The following is a 17,139-nucleotide window of genomic DNA, read 5'->3' as shown; positions in this document are numbered from 1 at the left end:
GCGACAAAGTGAGACTCTGTCCCTACCAAAAAAAAAGTATTTTAGTTCGGTAGAGGAACAATGAGGGGGAAAGTGAGACACAGCAACAGGGCAGAGAAGAACAGGAGGCTGGCTTGGAGGAATTTTGTGATGTTTTGTGATGCCAACGAGCCCCACTGCTATTAAGGCCTGTTTCCATCACACCCTTCAGAACAACTGTAAAATGCTAAGTAATCTGGAGCTAGCAAAAATTAACATCATCTTATGCATTCCCAAGAGAGCTGGCAAAAGAAGAAAGCTCTTAAATCTGAGTCTATGAATCAACTCTTTTCAGGCTTCTTGCTTTTAGACACTGGGTTATTAATTTGTCCTTTCTTTCTATTGCTGTCAAGAAAGGTATTTTTCAGATATTCTCCCCTCTTTTTCAAAAGAAGCTGAGTGCCTGAGCGCAAAAGATATGAGTAATGTTACTAGTTTTCTTGTAAATCTTATAGGCCCCACCTACCACATTAGTTTCACTTTCAAGTTTCATCTGGTCTAAGTTTACTTCCTCAGCCAGGCCCCAGGAAGTGGCAGCTATAACTGGACTAGCAGTAAATATGTGACTGTCTGACTTTCGAAGCTTGTGGAAAAATTCCAGACCAACGTTTACTTGGTGGACATGTGAGTTTGGGGTGGTTGGGGGTGGAGTGGCGAATACATTTTCTGACAGACCCCTGAAGCTCTGAAAATGGTGAGGACTTTGCCTTACAGCTCTCACTCCTTGTTTGCTTTCTCTTTCACCAGATTCCACGCAAAATCTCAGAAGATTCATAGTATAATTTGAGCAAAGCACAGGACAGGCACCCTGGGCCTTAGAAGGAGAGAAGGCATGTCTCCCCAGAAGCGTGGTACCCCTGACAGGGAGGGACCTAGCATATCACTCGGGGAAAGACCCTGCCAAAGAACAGATATCATCAAGAAGGCATTCTGTGTGGCTTCAAGAAACTAGTCCTGTTTGGGTGAGGAAAATAGCCTGTATGATAACTTTTGTGGAATTCCTGTCTTTTATTTTACACACTGTTATTTCAAAGGAAAGGGCACTTTCTAAACTTCCTCCCTACTCTGCCCCACCTCCAGATAAAAAGTCCCAGGAGTTGGGGGGCAGGCTATAGGAAGAACATGGCTAGCTTCTCAGAAGCAGCTACAATAAAAGGCAAGAGACAGATTCCTTTGTTCCTAGCCAGTCCTCCACTGCCTCTGGTGATCATGTCCTCCCCGGTAGACACAGGAAGTCTAACATTAGAAATTAGTTACCTTGCCTCTCCCATCTTTTTTTTTTGAGGCAGAGTCTCACTCTCTTGCCCTGGGTAGAATGCCATGTCATCAGTGCTCACAGCAACTCAGACCCTTAGACTCCCGAGTAGCTAGGACTACAGGCATGTGCCACCATGCCCCACTAGATTTTCTATTTTTAGTAGGGAGACAAGGTCTCCCTCTAGCTCAGGCTGGTCTTGAACTCCAGACCTCAAATGATCCTCTGGCCTCTGCCTCCTAGAGTGCTAGCAGCCACTATGCCTGGCCTGCCTTTTCTTTTCCTTTAAAAGTCCACTTGTAGGCCAGGCATGGTAGCTCACACCTGCAATCCTAGCACTCTGGGAGGCTGAGGCTGGTGGATTGCTTAAGCTTACAGGTTTGAGACAAACCTGAGCAAGATCAAGACCCTGTCTCTAAAAATAGCCGGGCGTTGTAGTGGGTGCCCGTAGTCTAACATACTTGGAAGGCTGAGGCAAAAGGATCACTTGAGCCCAAGAGTTGGAGGTTGCTGTGAGCTATGACACAGTGGCACTCTACTGAGGGTGACAAAGAGACTCTGTCTCAAAAAAAAAAAGGAAATTCGATTTAGTCTAGGAAACTTACATCTATGTTTCTGGCTTATAATTCTCAAGCTTGGCCCAAATAAATTCTCCACTTACATTAATTTTGCCTCAGTTTCTTCCATTTATGTTGACCTTTCCAGATCTCTAGAGGTTAATAGCAGCCAGCTCATCACACAGAAGTGCAGGTGGGGTTTATTTCCACCCCTGTGGAAAATTCTGGTTACTTTATTTCTACATCCAGATCCAATACTGACGCTGTTCAAGAAAAATTATGGCCTCAGCCACTAGCTCCAAGAAGATAAGGGAGGAAACCAACTGTTCCATTTGCCTAAACCTGATGACTAACCCAGTGAGCATCAATTGTGGACACAGCTACTGCCACTCCTGTATAATGGAATTCCTTACGAAGTCAAGCTGCAATCAGCTGATGCTATTCTACTGTCCCCAGTGTCAAGCCCCATTTTGCACAGATAGCCTCCGTCCCAACAAGCAGCTGGGAAATCTCATCGAAGCCATTAAAGAGATGGATCATGAAAAGTCATGTGAGGAACATGGAGAACCACTCCAACTGTTCTGCGAAGATGAGGGCCAACTCATCTGTTGGCGCTGTGAGCGGACACCACAGCACAAAGGTCATACCACAGGTCTGGTTGAGGATGTATGCCAGGGCTACAAAGTAAGTAAATGGGGGCAAGGGGAAATTTCCCCACTACCCTCTAAAATTCACTTAAAGATCAATTCACAATAAGGCAGATTAATGAAAGAAAGAGATTTATTGATCATAAGCATGGAGGGAATCACAGAGTGATTCCCTGACATCCCACTGGGGTCCAGAAATTTATAAGCTCTCATTTTAGAGGGAAGGGGGAAGAATATAGATAATTTTATTTACGGGCAGTAAGTAGTTACTAGGAAGGATAACTAGCTTATTTGTGGGAAATGAATGGATGTAAGAAACACATTGATTTGTAAATGATTCTCTTTGCAAATTACATTAACCTGAGAGACAGGTATATTTAAAATTATTTGGGCTAGATCTGGTTTCATTCTTTATCTTCTTTCCTGTAGTATGTTGAGATAACAAAGAGAGAAGAGGAAGGGAAGTTGATTTTTCTTTTGATGGGTCTGATTTTTTTATGAAGAAAGAAAGTCCCTTCTAAGGCCTGTTGATCTCTAAGAGCCTTTATTTCAAAATACTCTTTATAGCAAGGTATCATATTTTGGGATAAAATTTCCTGAGCTTTTTCACTGGTCTCCTGCCACTCAAAAGGCTTGAGATTATTTAGCCTGAAACCTAACTTTATGATTCTGAAATATAGCTTTTATCATGTCATTTTTTTGAAAATAGTTTATGTGGATTCTTGCTGAATCAAGTCCACACTGTTCATCCTGACCTTCACTGGGATGGTCAGTCTCTTGTCCTATCCATTCATGTTATGAGCTTCTTCCTGATCTAGGACAGGTTATCCTCAAACAAAATACCAATATCCCTTTGTGCTTCAAGCCATGTATTTAATTTGAGAAACTATAATGTGCAAGAATGGAAATACAGGGGGGAAAAGACCCACTACCTTTTAGGTATCCCACAGTTTAGTATAAAAGACAAGCCAGCAAAAATTACTGCCTACAGAGTCCCCTAGTTTGGGTGGTAGGGAGGGGCAACAGGGAGTAGAGGGTGGTTCATCCCAGAAGCTACTCCAGAAAGACACATAAAGATTAACCACCTGTAGAGCTTTCCAGATAGAGGTAACCACAAGTGAAAAGGCACAGTGTGGGAGCCTTCCTGACTTGTGTGACCAGGGTATAAAATAGAGGAGAAGGGCAGTGATGAATGAGAAAGGAAGTCAGGGCTCAGAACTTTAAAATAAGCTTAGAGTAAATCCTAGCCCAGAGTGGTAGCTGCCACTAGGGGGGATTTTCACGTGGGGAGTGAAGGGTCAGTGACATTGAAAAGATCACTCTAGAGTGGTGGCTCATGCCTGTAATCTACCACTTTGGGAGGCCAAGTTGGGAGGACTGCTTGAGATTAGGAGTTCAAGGCCAACCTAAGCAAAATAGTGCGACACCATCTCTATAAAAAATAGAGAAATTAGCCAAGTGGGTAGTGCATGCCTGTAGTCCCAGCTACTTGGGAGGTTGAGATAGGAGGAGTACTTGAGTGTAAGGGTTTGAGGTTACAGTGAGCTATGATGATGCTACTGCACTGTAGTCCAGGTGATAGAGTGAGACCCTGTCTCAAAAAGAAAAAAAATCACTTTGGTATCCCCCAAATGAGAGGAATATCAAGGAATTAAATTCAAACTATTCCTATAAGATAGGAAAAAAGAAGGCAGTTTTAAGCAAGATTCAGGAAGAAATGTCAAATATTTAGAAATGCTTGGTTGAAGAGGGTATAGCAGGCCGAACATGGTGGCTCACACCTCTAATCCCAGCACTTGGGAGGCCGAGGCAGGTGGATTGTCTGAGCTCACAGGTTCAAGACCAGCCTGAGCCAAAGCGAGACCTCGTCTTTAAAACTAGCCAGGTGTTGTGGCAGGCGCCTGTAGTCCCAGCTACTCGGGAGGCTAAGACAAGAGAATCGTGTAACCACAGGAGTTTGAGGTTGCTGTGAGCTATGATGCCATGGCACTATACCAAGGGTGACAAAGTGAGACTCTGTCTCAAAAAAAAAGGAAGAGTGTTAGCAGAGGGACAGGTTTTGGGCAATTCCTAAGTTTTCCCCTTGATTACAGAGGTCCTCAAACTTATTAAACAGGGGGCCAGTTCACTGTCCCTCAGACCATTGGAGGGCTGGACTATAGCTTAAAAAAAAAACTATGAACAAATTCCTATGCACACTGCACATATCTTACTTTGACGTAAAAAAACAAAACAGGAACAAATACAATCACACTGCCGCATGTGGCCCCCGGGCTGTAGTTTGAGGACCCATGCAAAGGAAGGTGGCCCTTTGCTGTGGTAGAATAAAGGAGTAGGCATTAGTCCGGTTGTCTCTTTCCTTCTCTATCTCACCAACATTTCAGGAAAATGTTGTCCCTTCTGTGGAATTCCTTGTTTTCTCCTTCATGAGGCAAAGCTGGTTTTGTATGAAAGCTCTAAGTATTTCATAAGGACAGTAACATTCTGACCACCACTGAGCACATGGAAGCTCTTCCTCAAATTCCACTGAGCAGGTAACAACTGCAATGAGGATATTCCTATTTGAATTATTTCCTCACCAAGTAGTAAGAAAAGGAGCACCACAGGGTAATGGCTATAAGCCTCAGAAGTCAAACTGCTGAGGTTGAAATCTTAGTTCTTCAGACCGGCAAATTTGGGCAAGTTACTTAAGGCTTACTGCCTTGGTTTTCTGTTTCTGTAAACGGAGAGGAGTTAATAGCAGTCCCCTTCCTCTCTAACACTCATACCCAGTAGATTGTTATAACCTTTAAGGAGAGCACTTAGCATATCAAGGGCAATAAAACAGTTACACAGAGCCCTTTGCTAAGAACACATGAGAATTAATGAATACATCTGTTGGGTTTACAGAGGGCAGTGAACAATTCTTTTAGTAATGACCACAATTAGCAGTTTGGGTCAGCTTCAATTTGTTTTTAATGAAAATATGATAAACTATTAATATTTTGAAAAATAATCAAAAGGCTGATATCATTTTAGGTTGGTTTTAAGATACCAGTTCTTCAATGTGTCAGAGTGCTCATCATCTATTAATGTCATCTGGTACCCTGATTTTTCCTGACTCACCCATAATACAATACTCCACATGTGCCAAACAGTCCTGGTATTGATTATGTTCAGCACTTTGTTTTATAAAATCTTCTTTTAGATGATTACTATCTTGTTTTAGGTGCAACTCTTCCAGAGGGTAGTAGTGGGTATAGCTCAAGCTCTGAGTCAGCAGATTAGCTGGCAATTGTACATGGTAGCTGTACTTTTTGCCAGACAGAAACTATTAGGCTATTCAACCCCTTCCTAAGCCTCATTTTCTACAGCACAGAAATGATGTTAAAAATCCTACCTCGTGTTCAAGGTTACTAAAAGGATCACTATGTTACTACACATACAATCTTTAGCATGCTCCCTGGCAAAACAGCGAAAACTTAATATTCAGTGTTATTCTAACACATCTTGGAAGGGTGCAATTCCCCATAGGTGCCTAATGAAGAGCCAAATTGAATAGATTTTACTTAACCAATTCTTCCTTCAGGAAAAGCTCCAGAAATCTGTGACAAACTTGAGGAAACTTGAAGAGGAATGCATAGACCTGAAGGTGTCCACAGCTTTGCAGATAACTGAATGGAAGGTAAGAATGTGAGTTCATTAATTCTCAAGTAATTTTCCATTCTAGAGTTGAGGCACGGGGATGATTAGGGTAAAGCGCAATGATGATTTATTCTTATTAAACCCAACTAAATAGATGAAATCTAAAGAAAAAAAAAACACTTGTTTTTATACCCCTAAGTTGTTTATATCCATGAGAAATTGTCACCAACCCCGTCTTAAGTATCGCCAACTATTTGAACAATAGTTGGCTGGGATTCCTGATACCTCAGTCAAGAGCAGTAGAATTGGTGTGGGTTTCAAATTTTAAGTACCTCTGGGCTCAGTGCCAGTAGCGCAGTGGTTATGGCGCCGGCCACATGCACCGAGGCTGGCGGGTTGGAACCCAGCCCTGGCCAGCTAAACAATGACAATTGCAACAAAAAAATAGCCAGATGTTATGGTGGGTGCCTGTAGTCCCAGCTACTTGGGAGGCTGAGGCAAGGGAATTGCTTAAGCCTAAGCGTTGGAGGTTGCTGTGAGCTGTGACGTCACAGCACACTACGGAGGGTGACACAGTGAGACTCTTGTCTCAAAAAAAAAAAAAAAAAGGGTGGCACCTGTGGCTCAAGGAGTAGGGCACCGGTCCCATATGCCGGAGGTGGCGGGTTCAAACCCAGCCCTGGCCAAAAACCACAAAAAAAAAAAAGCAGGAAGTTGTCGTGGGCACCTGTAGTCCCAACTACTTGGGAGGCTGAGGCAAGAGAATCGCTTAAGCCCAAGAGTTGGAGGTTGCTGTGAGCTATGACGCCATGACACTCTCCCGAGGGCAACAAAGTGAGACTGTCCCCTCCCCGCCGCCCCCCCCCCCGCAAAAAAACAAAAACAAAAACTTAATACCTCAAGATACTTTGCTGTTTGCAGGCTTCAGTTTAATAACTTGGCACATTTACCACAGTGCAGGGTCTGGATCTTAACCTTATAGGTTCAGGAACCAACCTTTGTGAGGACTGAGAAAACAGGATCATTCCAAACTGAAATTCATACTACTCAAGCACGAGGCTGATAAAGAAAATCCATTGGTTTTATAAGTAAGCCTACACAATTGCTACTTTTAAACTATAGGGTCTTTTAGACTATTCTCCCTGGCTGACCAGTCTCCACATTATCAGAGACACAATCCTTTATAAAAATACTTATATCATCCATCAGTCTGTAGTCAAATCCCATTGGTCCGCTATTTTTCCTCCTTTAGGAGTCCTTTCCAAACTCTGCCATAAACCTTTGTTTATAGATGTTGATCTTGAGTTCCCAAGTTGTAGCAACCAGAGAACGGAGCTGCAATGCAGTGGACTGGGGGTTCCTCCCTAAGCGGGAACTTTGCCCAAACGCCTAAATTTACACACACACATACACAGTGTTCTGACCCATAAGAGACAGCAACGGATCAGCCCCTGGTGAGGCTAACAGGCACCATCCTGAGCCCAGTATCCAAGACTATGTATTTAGAGGATTGGGAGCATGTTTTTACAAGGCAAAAAGTGAAAAAGTAGCAGCTTCATGCTTTAATTAAACAGGCAGTTCTTTGTGTAGGGAAGAAAGTTATCAGGCTAAAGGATAAGGGAGTACTAAGCTACAAATCGAGAATACTTTGAGGGAAATTTGATGAAGGAAAGTTACAACCTTCACATCAAGGTGCCTGAGGCTGCAGAATATCTACGGGGGCGACTATCAACTGCTTTCTAGTCTTATTTTTATATTTTTGTCTCTAAGCTGTTGATCTCTAACTAGACATCTCGCAGACTACCATCTACTCCGTTGGACATTCCAACCTACCTTTACCATCAGTAGGGGAGCTGAAAATTGGGGCCATAACCTATTGGAGATTTCAGGGAGAATACTACCTACTCTAGCTTTCACCTACACCAAGTATCATTTCTGGAACTGTGAGGAAGACTTTGGGCTGTGGGGAAGATTTTGATTGTAACTAACAAACATGGAAATCTTGTCAATAAAAGAGCAAAAGCTACACCTGTGTCCTACACAAAGATTCCACTTCATCCTAGATTTATAACCCTCTACCACAACATTACAATCATCAAAATACTGCATAAATTAAGAAAGCACTAATGGAAATTGTAATTTAATATCTTTTCAAATGAAAGCTAAGCCCTTAAGAGTATCATTTGACTTCTGTCAGTCATACACATAGGAATGCTTAAGATGACTCTAGGCTGGTGGATGAATATTTCTCAGTCAACCATAACAAAAGCCTGCCACAACCAGACCTCCCTTGCCAAGAATTATGGGCTCTCCTACCAGCCTCGTTGTCTTAAAATCTAGTCTTGGTGATATTGTAAGACTTTGCTTCACTAAGAAATTCCCTCAGACTCAGATACTTTCTTATATCCCAAGTTAAACATTTTATTTATTTATTTTTTTACAGTCTCATTTTGTCACCCTCGGTAGACAAAATAGCTCACAGCAACCTCAAACACTTGGGCTCAAGCCATCCTCTTGCCTCGGCCTCCCAAATAGCTGGGACTACAAGTGCCCACCACAATACCTGGTTATTTTTTAGAGACAGGCTCTCGCTCTTGTTCAGGCTGGTCTCAAACTCCTGAGCTCATGCAATCTACCCGCCTTAGCCTCCAACAGTGCTAGGATTACAGGCATAAGCCACTATACCCAGCTTTGAACTTGTTTTTATATTTATCATTGATAAAGTGTTTGAACTTGGTCCTCATGCCACACCTTTCTTGGCTGGAAAAATTAGCCAGGTGATTATGGAAAATATGGGACAACTTCTCCTACATCTGAGTGCCTACCTTATAGGAATGACTGCAACAGGAAATGGGATATTCTTCTAGCTTAAATGACTCCTGGAAACATAATATCACAGTAGTTGATCATACTTTTTTTTTGTGGTAAAATATACAGAATATGAAACATACCAGTTCAGTGGCTTTAAGTGCTTTCACATTGCTGTTCAACCATCACCTATCTATTTCCACTTCTTCATATTCCAAACTGAGTATCAGTTAAACAATAACACCCCATTCTCCCTTCCTCCCAACACCTGGTAACTACTATTTCACTTTCTATCTCTATGAATTTAACTATTCAAAATACTATATATGAATAAAATTTTATAATATTTGTCTTTTGGTTTCTGGCTTATTTTCACTTAGCAGAATGTCTTCAAGATTCATCCATGTTGTAACTGATGTTCATTCATTTCTATTTATTTATTCTTATTTTTTAGAGACTGAGTCTTGCTTTGTTGCCCAGACTAGAGTGCAGTGGCATACTCCTCACACTGTAACCTTAAACCCCTAGGCTGAAGAGATCCTCCTGCCTCAGCTTTCCGAGTTGCTAGGACTACAAGTGTGTGCCACCATGCCTGACTAATTTTTTTATTTTTTATAGAGGCAGAGTCTGGCTATGTTGCTTTTTTCTGATCTTTAATTTCTGGGCTCAAGAAATTTTCCTGTCTTGGCTTCCCTAAGCACGAGGATTATAGGCATGAGCCACTGTGCCTGGCCCATTTGTTTTTAAAGCTGAATAATATTTCCATTGTATCTATTTATCACAGCTTGTGTGTTTATTTTATAGATGATTTGCTTCCCCTTTTTGACCGTACTTTTTTTCTATAGGAGAAAATACAGATTCAGAGACAAAAAATCCACTCTGACTTTAAGAATCTCCATAGTTTCCTGCATGAGGAGGAGAAGTGTTACCTCTGGAAGCTGGATAAAGAAGAAGAGAGGACTCTGAAGAGACTGAGGGTCCATCAGGCTGATCTGGAGCAGAAGAGCCAGGAAATCAAGAGCAACATCTTGGAACTGGAGGAAAAATGTCAGGGTTCAGCCCAGAATTTATTAGAGGTGAGGCTGTATACTTGGAGCAGAAAAAGATTGTATCTGTTACTGAATTATTAAGAGGAGAATGGTAAGGAAGCTTGGGAAGATTGGCAGGGCCTTCCTGCCTTCTCTCAAAAGTGGCACATTAGGGCAGGGAATTCAAAGCAATATTTATTTTAGTAATATTTATCAGTATCAAAGGATGGCCTTCGTTAGTCTACAGGGTACATTTATGTTAATTAGAAAAATATACTTCCTGTGAATGAATAGTTTGACCAAATAGAACCATGGGATAATATTTGCCATCATTTGCCCCTTGGCTCAAATGCACAGAACCCTAACAGACTCCCTCCTGAAATACTCCTCCAAGTGACTTATGAGTGATAAAGTGGGACAGCCAAAGTGACTGATAACCTTTTTTTTTCTGATTTACTTGTAGAGCCTTTGCTCTGGAGCTATTCCAAGCCGTGAAGGACCTAGTCCATTAAGATAAACATATGGAGCTGTTAATTCTGGTTCCAGCTAATGGAATTGGTGGTTATTTCGTAAGACAGACTATAGCATGACTGCTCCACTATCCTGTGATACCTATAGCCACCATTTTAGTAATATAGTCTCAGGGCTATGCATGAATTCACCTCCAAGGACCTCTGTGATAAGCGATCTCTAATATGGGATGACTCTGAAGGAAATCACCTTACCAAAAGCAAGTGTTGCCAGAGGAAGCATGGACAAAGCTCCTGGCCATCTTCCCCAAGCAGCCCACAGTCCTTCAGCCATGAAGATAATAGATGTAGAGGTTGATAAACATTCTGACATGCTGAGTCTTCCAGAAGTTAGTGGAAAATTATTCTCTCTGGGTATCTGTCAATAACTAAGGCTGCATTTGCTTGCTTTACTTCTTTGGGAAGAGTATAAAGAGCACCCCCATGTGCCAACCCCCACTTGGGGCTTGACGTCCCCATGCTCACTTTTGTTTTTGTTTCTTTATAGGATGTGAAAGATACTTTGAGCAGGTAGGTCCTGTATGAATGCAGGAGGGGAGGGGTGAAGGAATATAGAGCAGAATGGAATTTGGCACTGAAGAAATCTTTGGCCTCTGCTTCTTCTAGGAGTTGGGCTGTGAAGCTGGAAACACCAGAGGTCTTTTCCTTAGAGCTTCATACTACATGCAATGTCTCTGAGCTTTACTTTGATGTGAAGAAAGTATTAAGGAGCTATCAAGGTATGTGAACTGAAGAATTCCTAAATGATGTGATGGAAGGATTCTTAAGCAGTAACCAGTTTACCAGTTGTTCTTGGGCAGGCTCACAGGCAGACAGGTTGTGCAGTTATTTTCAGTAGAGTCATGATACCCTCCTTTGATCGTATGATCCTGGTGCTTTCATGTGAGCATTATTATATTGGTTATCTGTGAGAACTCTTCAAGTTCTGCTCTCTCACTTATTTTGTTCTAGTACCTTCACATTACTCAGTTTGCCAATCTGAAAAATTAAAACATTAACAGCTCCCATTTCATTAGGTTGAAAATAAAATGAAAATAAAATTCAGCATGTGCAAAGTACTTAGCACACGCATTTAACATGGCATTAAACCTGACCATAGTGTTTATAGTTAGTCTCAGGCAACTCTTAGAACAATGACAGAAAGGTGAGTGAGTATTATGGACTGTTTTGTTTTCAAAATGATTTTAGGAATTTGAGTCAGGTAGCACAGACAATAAATGTTATAACCGTGACAAAAAGTGTTTTTCTGATTCCAAAGCCTGAGTTTCTTGTTCCCTTGATTTTTATTGAAATAATACAAGTAAAATTTAATCAAATATAGAGGATATAAAGAAAAAGTTCAACGTTTCTCCCTCTCCTCTCCAATTCAATTTTTCCGGGTAATGAGATATATATCTTTCCCTATGTTTCTACAAATATGTAGTATATAGAATGCCTCTTCTGTATCACTCATTACTTTTTTAAGCTGCCTAATATTCCATCAGCATACCATAAAAACATATAACCATATTCCTACTGATTGAGCTTCAGGCTGTTTCCAACACTTGGGTATTACAGCAGTGTTTCAATAACTTTTTAGTCTGTACACCCTTATATCCTGCTGCTTTCATTTCTGTTGGACACATTCCTAAAGCTGGGATTGCTAGGATTGTTGTTGATCTTGACACATGGAACCAGATTACTTGCTTCAAGGCAGCAACATGTACTCTCTCCAGTACCAAGAACCGTGATTTATATGCACTGAGCACTCTGTCACATATTAGAAAAACTCTACATGTGGTTGGTATCTTGTTTTATACCACTGTCCTTTACAGAGAGCATTTTTACTTTATATATGAGAAAACTATGACACAGAGAGGGTTAAAGTTACAGAGAACAGTAATTCAAACAGTCTCTCTCTAGAAGCCTCTCTCAACCACTCTTCAATGTGGCAGAAAGTGAATATAAAGTGTTATTAATCCATTGTCTTGTGGAGTGGGTATTGAAGCTGTTTAAAGTTGGTTTTTGTTTATTCCTATTATAAACAATACTGCTGTGAACATTGTTCATCACACTTCCTTGCAGTTTCCTTTAGTGATATACCTTGGAGTGAAATGCTGGTGTGAGGGATGCACATTATAATTTTATTAAATAACTATAGATCTGGAAAATGTCCCAATTTATATCCCACCAGCAACAAGAGTTCCCACTGCTTTATAACTCCCTGAGTTTTTATTTATAATTTTTGACAAGGATTTGAAATGGTACCTAACTATGGACTTAATTTATGTTTCTCTCTGAGGGTGAGATTCTTTTTGTATGTCCATCAGCTCTTCAGGTTTCTTCCGTGACTTATCTGAGATTTACTGTGCTTTAAGAATTTTTTTATTGAGTTCCTTTTCTTTATTTACAAATTAATTAATTATGAAATTTTACAGAGGTGGCCAACATGTAGAGAATATTTTGTAAAATTTTGTAATGAATATTTTGTAAATAAAGGTACATTTAGCTACAACTTCCCATTTTCCCTAGGTATGGTGATTTTGAGATGTCCTGTATATTTTATATATAATGTATACACATACACCTGTACAATACATATAGATGTATATGTAAAATTTAGTTATTATTTATACTATTTTAACAGGACTTTTGTATCTATAAGTAAGATGGTGCTATAATTTTTTATTCTTTGGAAAATTTGTTATGAGATTGGCAGTATCCATCCCAATAGGGGTTTCCTATAAAATTGACTACATGCATTTTTGCTTGATAAATAAGCATGTTTTATTATCTTTGGGTAGGTTTTAAACTACTAATTTCCTTTCTTTAATGTTAGGTCTGTTCATGCTTTTTATTTTCCTTTGAATAAGTTTTACTAAGATATCTTTTTTTCTAGGAAGGTATTAATTTTGTCTATGATTTCAATTTTACTGGTTGCATAAAGTTTATCATAATTTTTAAATATTTTTAACATTTCTGTATTTATTCCAATATTACCTTCTCTTTTTTTATTTCATAAATCTTGCCAGAGGTATGTTTATTTTATCAATCTTTTCAAAGAAGCAACTTTGGGCTTTTTTCTCTTTATTGTATTCTTGTTTTAATTTCATTGATTTATTGTTTAATCTCTATCCTTTTCTTTTTTTTTTTTTTTTTTTTTTTTTTTTTTTTTTTTTTTTTTTGGGCCGGGGCTGGGTTTGAACCCACCACCTCTGGCATATGGGACCAGCACCCTACTCCTTGAGCCACAGGTGCCGCCCAAAATGCTTTTTTTTTTTTTTTTTTTTTTTTTTTAATTTGGCCGGGGCTGGGTTTGAACCCGCCACCTCCGGCATATGGGACCGGCGCCCTACCCACTGAGCCACAGGCGCCGCCCTAATCTCTATCCTTTTCAAAAAGTACTATTTGGGTTTCTCTATTCTTTCTCTCATTTTTTTTTTTTTTTTAAATATGGAACGCTTCACGAATTTGCGTGTCATCCTTGCGCAGGAGCCATGCTAATCTCTGTATCGTTCCAATTTTAGCGTATGTGCTGCCAAAGCGAGCACTGTTCTTTCTCTCATTAAGTCTGATGCTTAGCTCATTAATTTTCATTAATTAAGAAATACCTTTCTTCTTTTTCTAAGACTTTATGCTACAAATTTTCCTCAAAATTCTGCTTTGGTTTCATTGTAGATTTTTCTTCTTATACTTCACTATGTAGAAACTCATTGTCTATTTTTATATATAGAATTTTATTCAACTCTACATATCTAAATAAAAATTTTATACATCTTTATGTTTAGAAATATTTCATATTTCCTAAAATTTGTCAGTGATCTTTTATTATTGATAATAATAATAATCTAATCTACTTGCATTGAGGTTACAGAAAATGATCTGTATAATACAGATTTAATAAAATATGTTCACACTTCTTTTCTGACATGTTCCATTTATATCTGAAAAGCACTTATTTTCTGCTTGTTAGTTGCTGAGCTTCATATATATATGACTATTAGATGGGGCTTATTGGGTTGTTCAAATCTTATGTTAAATTTATTTTTCTTTTTTGAGACAGAGTCTCACTCCATATATTATGGGACTAGGCATGTGTCCTGAGGTCTGGGTAAAATCCTGGGTCTTTCAATAATGAACTGTGACATTAGTTGCATGATTTTCCTTCTCTGATTCTCAGTGTTGGGGGTTATTAAGTGGAGAAAGGAAAGGGCTCCTTTCTGCTCTACTATTTCCTGATTCCTAAAAACTCTGCATAGGAGTAGAAGGGCTTCGGATAGGACAGTAATCAGATCTGGCTAGTGCTAGTACTTGGCTCTGAATGACTAAGATGGTGATGATGAAGCTGCTGTTGCTGCTGTTGATATTATTGTTACTACTACTTATTAGGAACTTACCAAGCTGGGGTATTTTCACTGCACTTATTTCATTTCACTGCATTTATTTCATTTTATTTATTCTCATTTCATTTATTTCATCTCATTTCTTTATTTAATCTTATTTTTTCATTTCATTTCATTCCTTCATTTCTCAGGTCATTTCTTCTGCAGGTAGTATGGCTTTATTGAAAATAAATTGTGTTGTCAGCACCAAAAAAAAATGTCTTTCTTTTTTTTTTTTGCAGTCAATGTGACTCTAGATCCAGATACAGCTCATCATGAACTAATTCTGTCTGAGGATCGAAGACAAGTGATTCGTGGATCCTCCCAGAAGAATCATGACACTTCTTCCAGGAAATTTAGCATTTTCCCTTGTGTCTTGGGCTGTGAGGGCTTCACCTCAGGCAGATACTACTACGAAGTAGATGTTGGAGAAGGAACTGGGTGGGATTTAGGAGTTTGTATGGAAAATGTGCAGAGGAGCACTGGCAGGCAAGTGGAACCTCAGTCTGGATTCTGGACTCTCAGGTTGTGCAAAAAGAAAGGCTATATAGCACTTACCTCCCCGCCGACTTCCGTTCATCTGAGTGAGCAGCCCCTGGTTGTAGGAGTTTTTCTGGATTATGAGGCTGGAATTGTATCTTTTTACAACATGACTACTGGTACTCATATCTTCACCTTCCCAAAGGCTTCCTTCTCTGATACTCTCCGGCCTTATTTCCAGGTTTATCAATATTCTCCTTTGTTCTTGCCTCCTCCAGATAAGTAAAGAAAGGAGCAAAGTCTCTTTCTTGGTTTAACCTGCACAGAGAAGGCAATGTAAATCCCACAAGGGTCTGCTTTCTTTACTGCAATCTCCCCAATACCTAGAATAGTGTTGGCTTTAGTGGATATATAATAAATCTGAACTGAGTGACTAGATATAAAGACTATAAAAATATCACAGATAGTCAGCCTGTAATGAGGGAAAGGAAGATAATAGTCATGATCATACATTATCTTCTCTAACCCACTTCAATGAGTCCAGGGTGTTGATTTCAAAGTTCTTAGGTGACCTAAAGGTCAGAAGGTCTGTGTCCTCCCAGTTTGTTCGAGGCCATTTGGATTTAGGTATAGGGGATGAAAGAAAGCTGCAACTGTCTTCCAACTACATAAAAGAGCAGGAAAATCAAGAGCAGTGACTCTTCCAACACTGACAAGTTGATTAACAATCACAGATACAGTCCTGGAGGCTACCAGACCTAGGGAGCTCTGCCTAGGAAATAACTTTTCTGTTATGGTAAATCAATTTTAACAAAGTAAAATATGAAGATACTTAAAATGGAAAAGGGATTATGAGGAAAAATGAATTTTGATGGGGAACTCAGTTGAGGAAAAGAAGTTGATATTTTCCAGTCTTTGCTAGAGCCAGCTACCTTGAAATATTAAAAAACTCAGTAAATGATTATTGTTGATGTGATTATTGACAGTCTTTATTATAATTCAGATATGATCAAATAGGCCTTGACTCTCTACATGGGTTTATTCCAGAAAGTATATTTCCTGTTAAACCTAAATTATCATACCTAAGTGGTCTAATGACAGGACCATAAAGTTAGCCAACCTATAAACAACATTGATGATGACCAAAAAAGTCACAAAGTTGCTCATGTTATAATTTACAGTTGATTTATTTTGCTCACCACTTTACCTACATGCCCAGTCTACTGCCAAGGACATAGTAGTTGCTCAAAGATTCTACACGAAGCTGACTGAATGAAGACTAGCGAAATAATACCAACAGGGCAGATTCATACCACAGATACGTGTAATAGGGAAAATAAAACAAAAGCAAAGAACCAAATGGTCTTTGGACCAGACTAGACTCAGTTTTAATTCCAATTTTGCTACTTTTGAGCTATATGACTATGGGCAGGACACTTAATCTGTTTTATACTTAGTTTCCCTTTCTGTAAGTAAAGACAAAGTGCCTGGCAGATATTTACACACTGAAAAAATGTGTCTGTGCCAATGATGCTAATTAAAAGTAATTCAGCTCCTGTAGGGCATCAGGAGACCTTCCCAAGGAGGAAAAGGAAGAAGACCCTACTGTGGCAAGGTCATGATTTTCCAGTTCTAAAGAACCCAATCATTGGGTGGGGCCTCAATGAAACTGTACGTCTTTGCTCTGTGTTGAAACAGGTATCTCTTCTCCCCTGATTAGATAAAGGGAAGGAGGAGTTAAGTTAAGCTCTATCTGGTCATTTGAATGGATTTACATTATATTCCTGATAGATTCATTTGTTAAACATATATTTATTAAATATCAGCTGGA

General features: G+C 39.6%; 1 protein-coding gene and 1 non-coding gene across 3 annotated transcripts; one reads left to right on the top strand and one right to left on the bottom strand.

Annotated features, from left to right (window-relative positions):
* The first annotated feature begins 542 nt into the window (after nucleotides 1–542).
* TRIM38 (tripartite motif containing 38) lies at nucleotides 543–16,557 on the top strand. Of its 2 annotated transcripts, XM_053601464.1 has the most exons (8): nucleotides 543–642; nucleotides 766–980; nucleotides 2,080–2,514; nucleotides 6,046–6,141; nucleotides 9,755–9,985; nucleotides 10,955–10,977; nucleotides 11,074–11,186; nucleotides 15,071–16,557. In XM_053601464.1, the coding sequence occupies exons 3-8, from the start codon at nucleotides 2,110–2,112 to the stop codon at nucleotides 15,592–15,594; spliced, it is 1,392 nt and encodes a 463-aa protein (XP_053457439.1). In that variant the 5' UTR covers nucleotides 543–642; nucleotides 766–980; nucleotides 2,080–2,109; the 3' UTR covers nucleotides 15,595–16,557. The 2 variants fall into 2 exon arrangements, with proteins under 2 accessions (XP_053457439.1, XP_053457440.1); XM_053601465.1 differs by lacking the exon at nucleotides 766–980.
* On the bottom strand, nucleotides 13,894–13,997 carry LOC128595054 (U6 spliceosomal RNA). Its single transcript, XR_008382745.1, has one exon. It is a non-coding gene; the product is annotated as a U6 spliceosomal RNA (small nuclear RNA).
* Nucleotides 16,558–17,139: the final 582 nt, after the last annotated feature.

Source organism: Nycticebus coucang, chromosome 9, assembly GCF_027406575.1.
Source record: "Nycticebus coucang isolate mNycCou1 chromosome 9, mNycCou1.pri, whole genome shotgun sequence".
Lineage (NCBI taxonomy): Eukaryota > Metazoa > Chordata > Mammalia > Primates > Lorisidae > Nycticebus > Nycticebus coucang.
The sequence above is the reverse complement of the archived record's forward strand: the minus strand, read 5'-3'. Positions and strand labels throughout refer to the sequence as shown.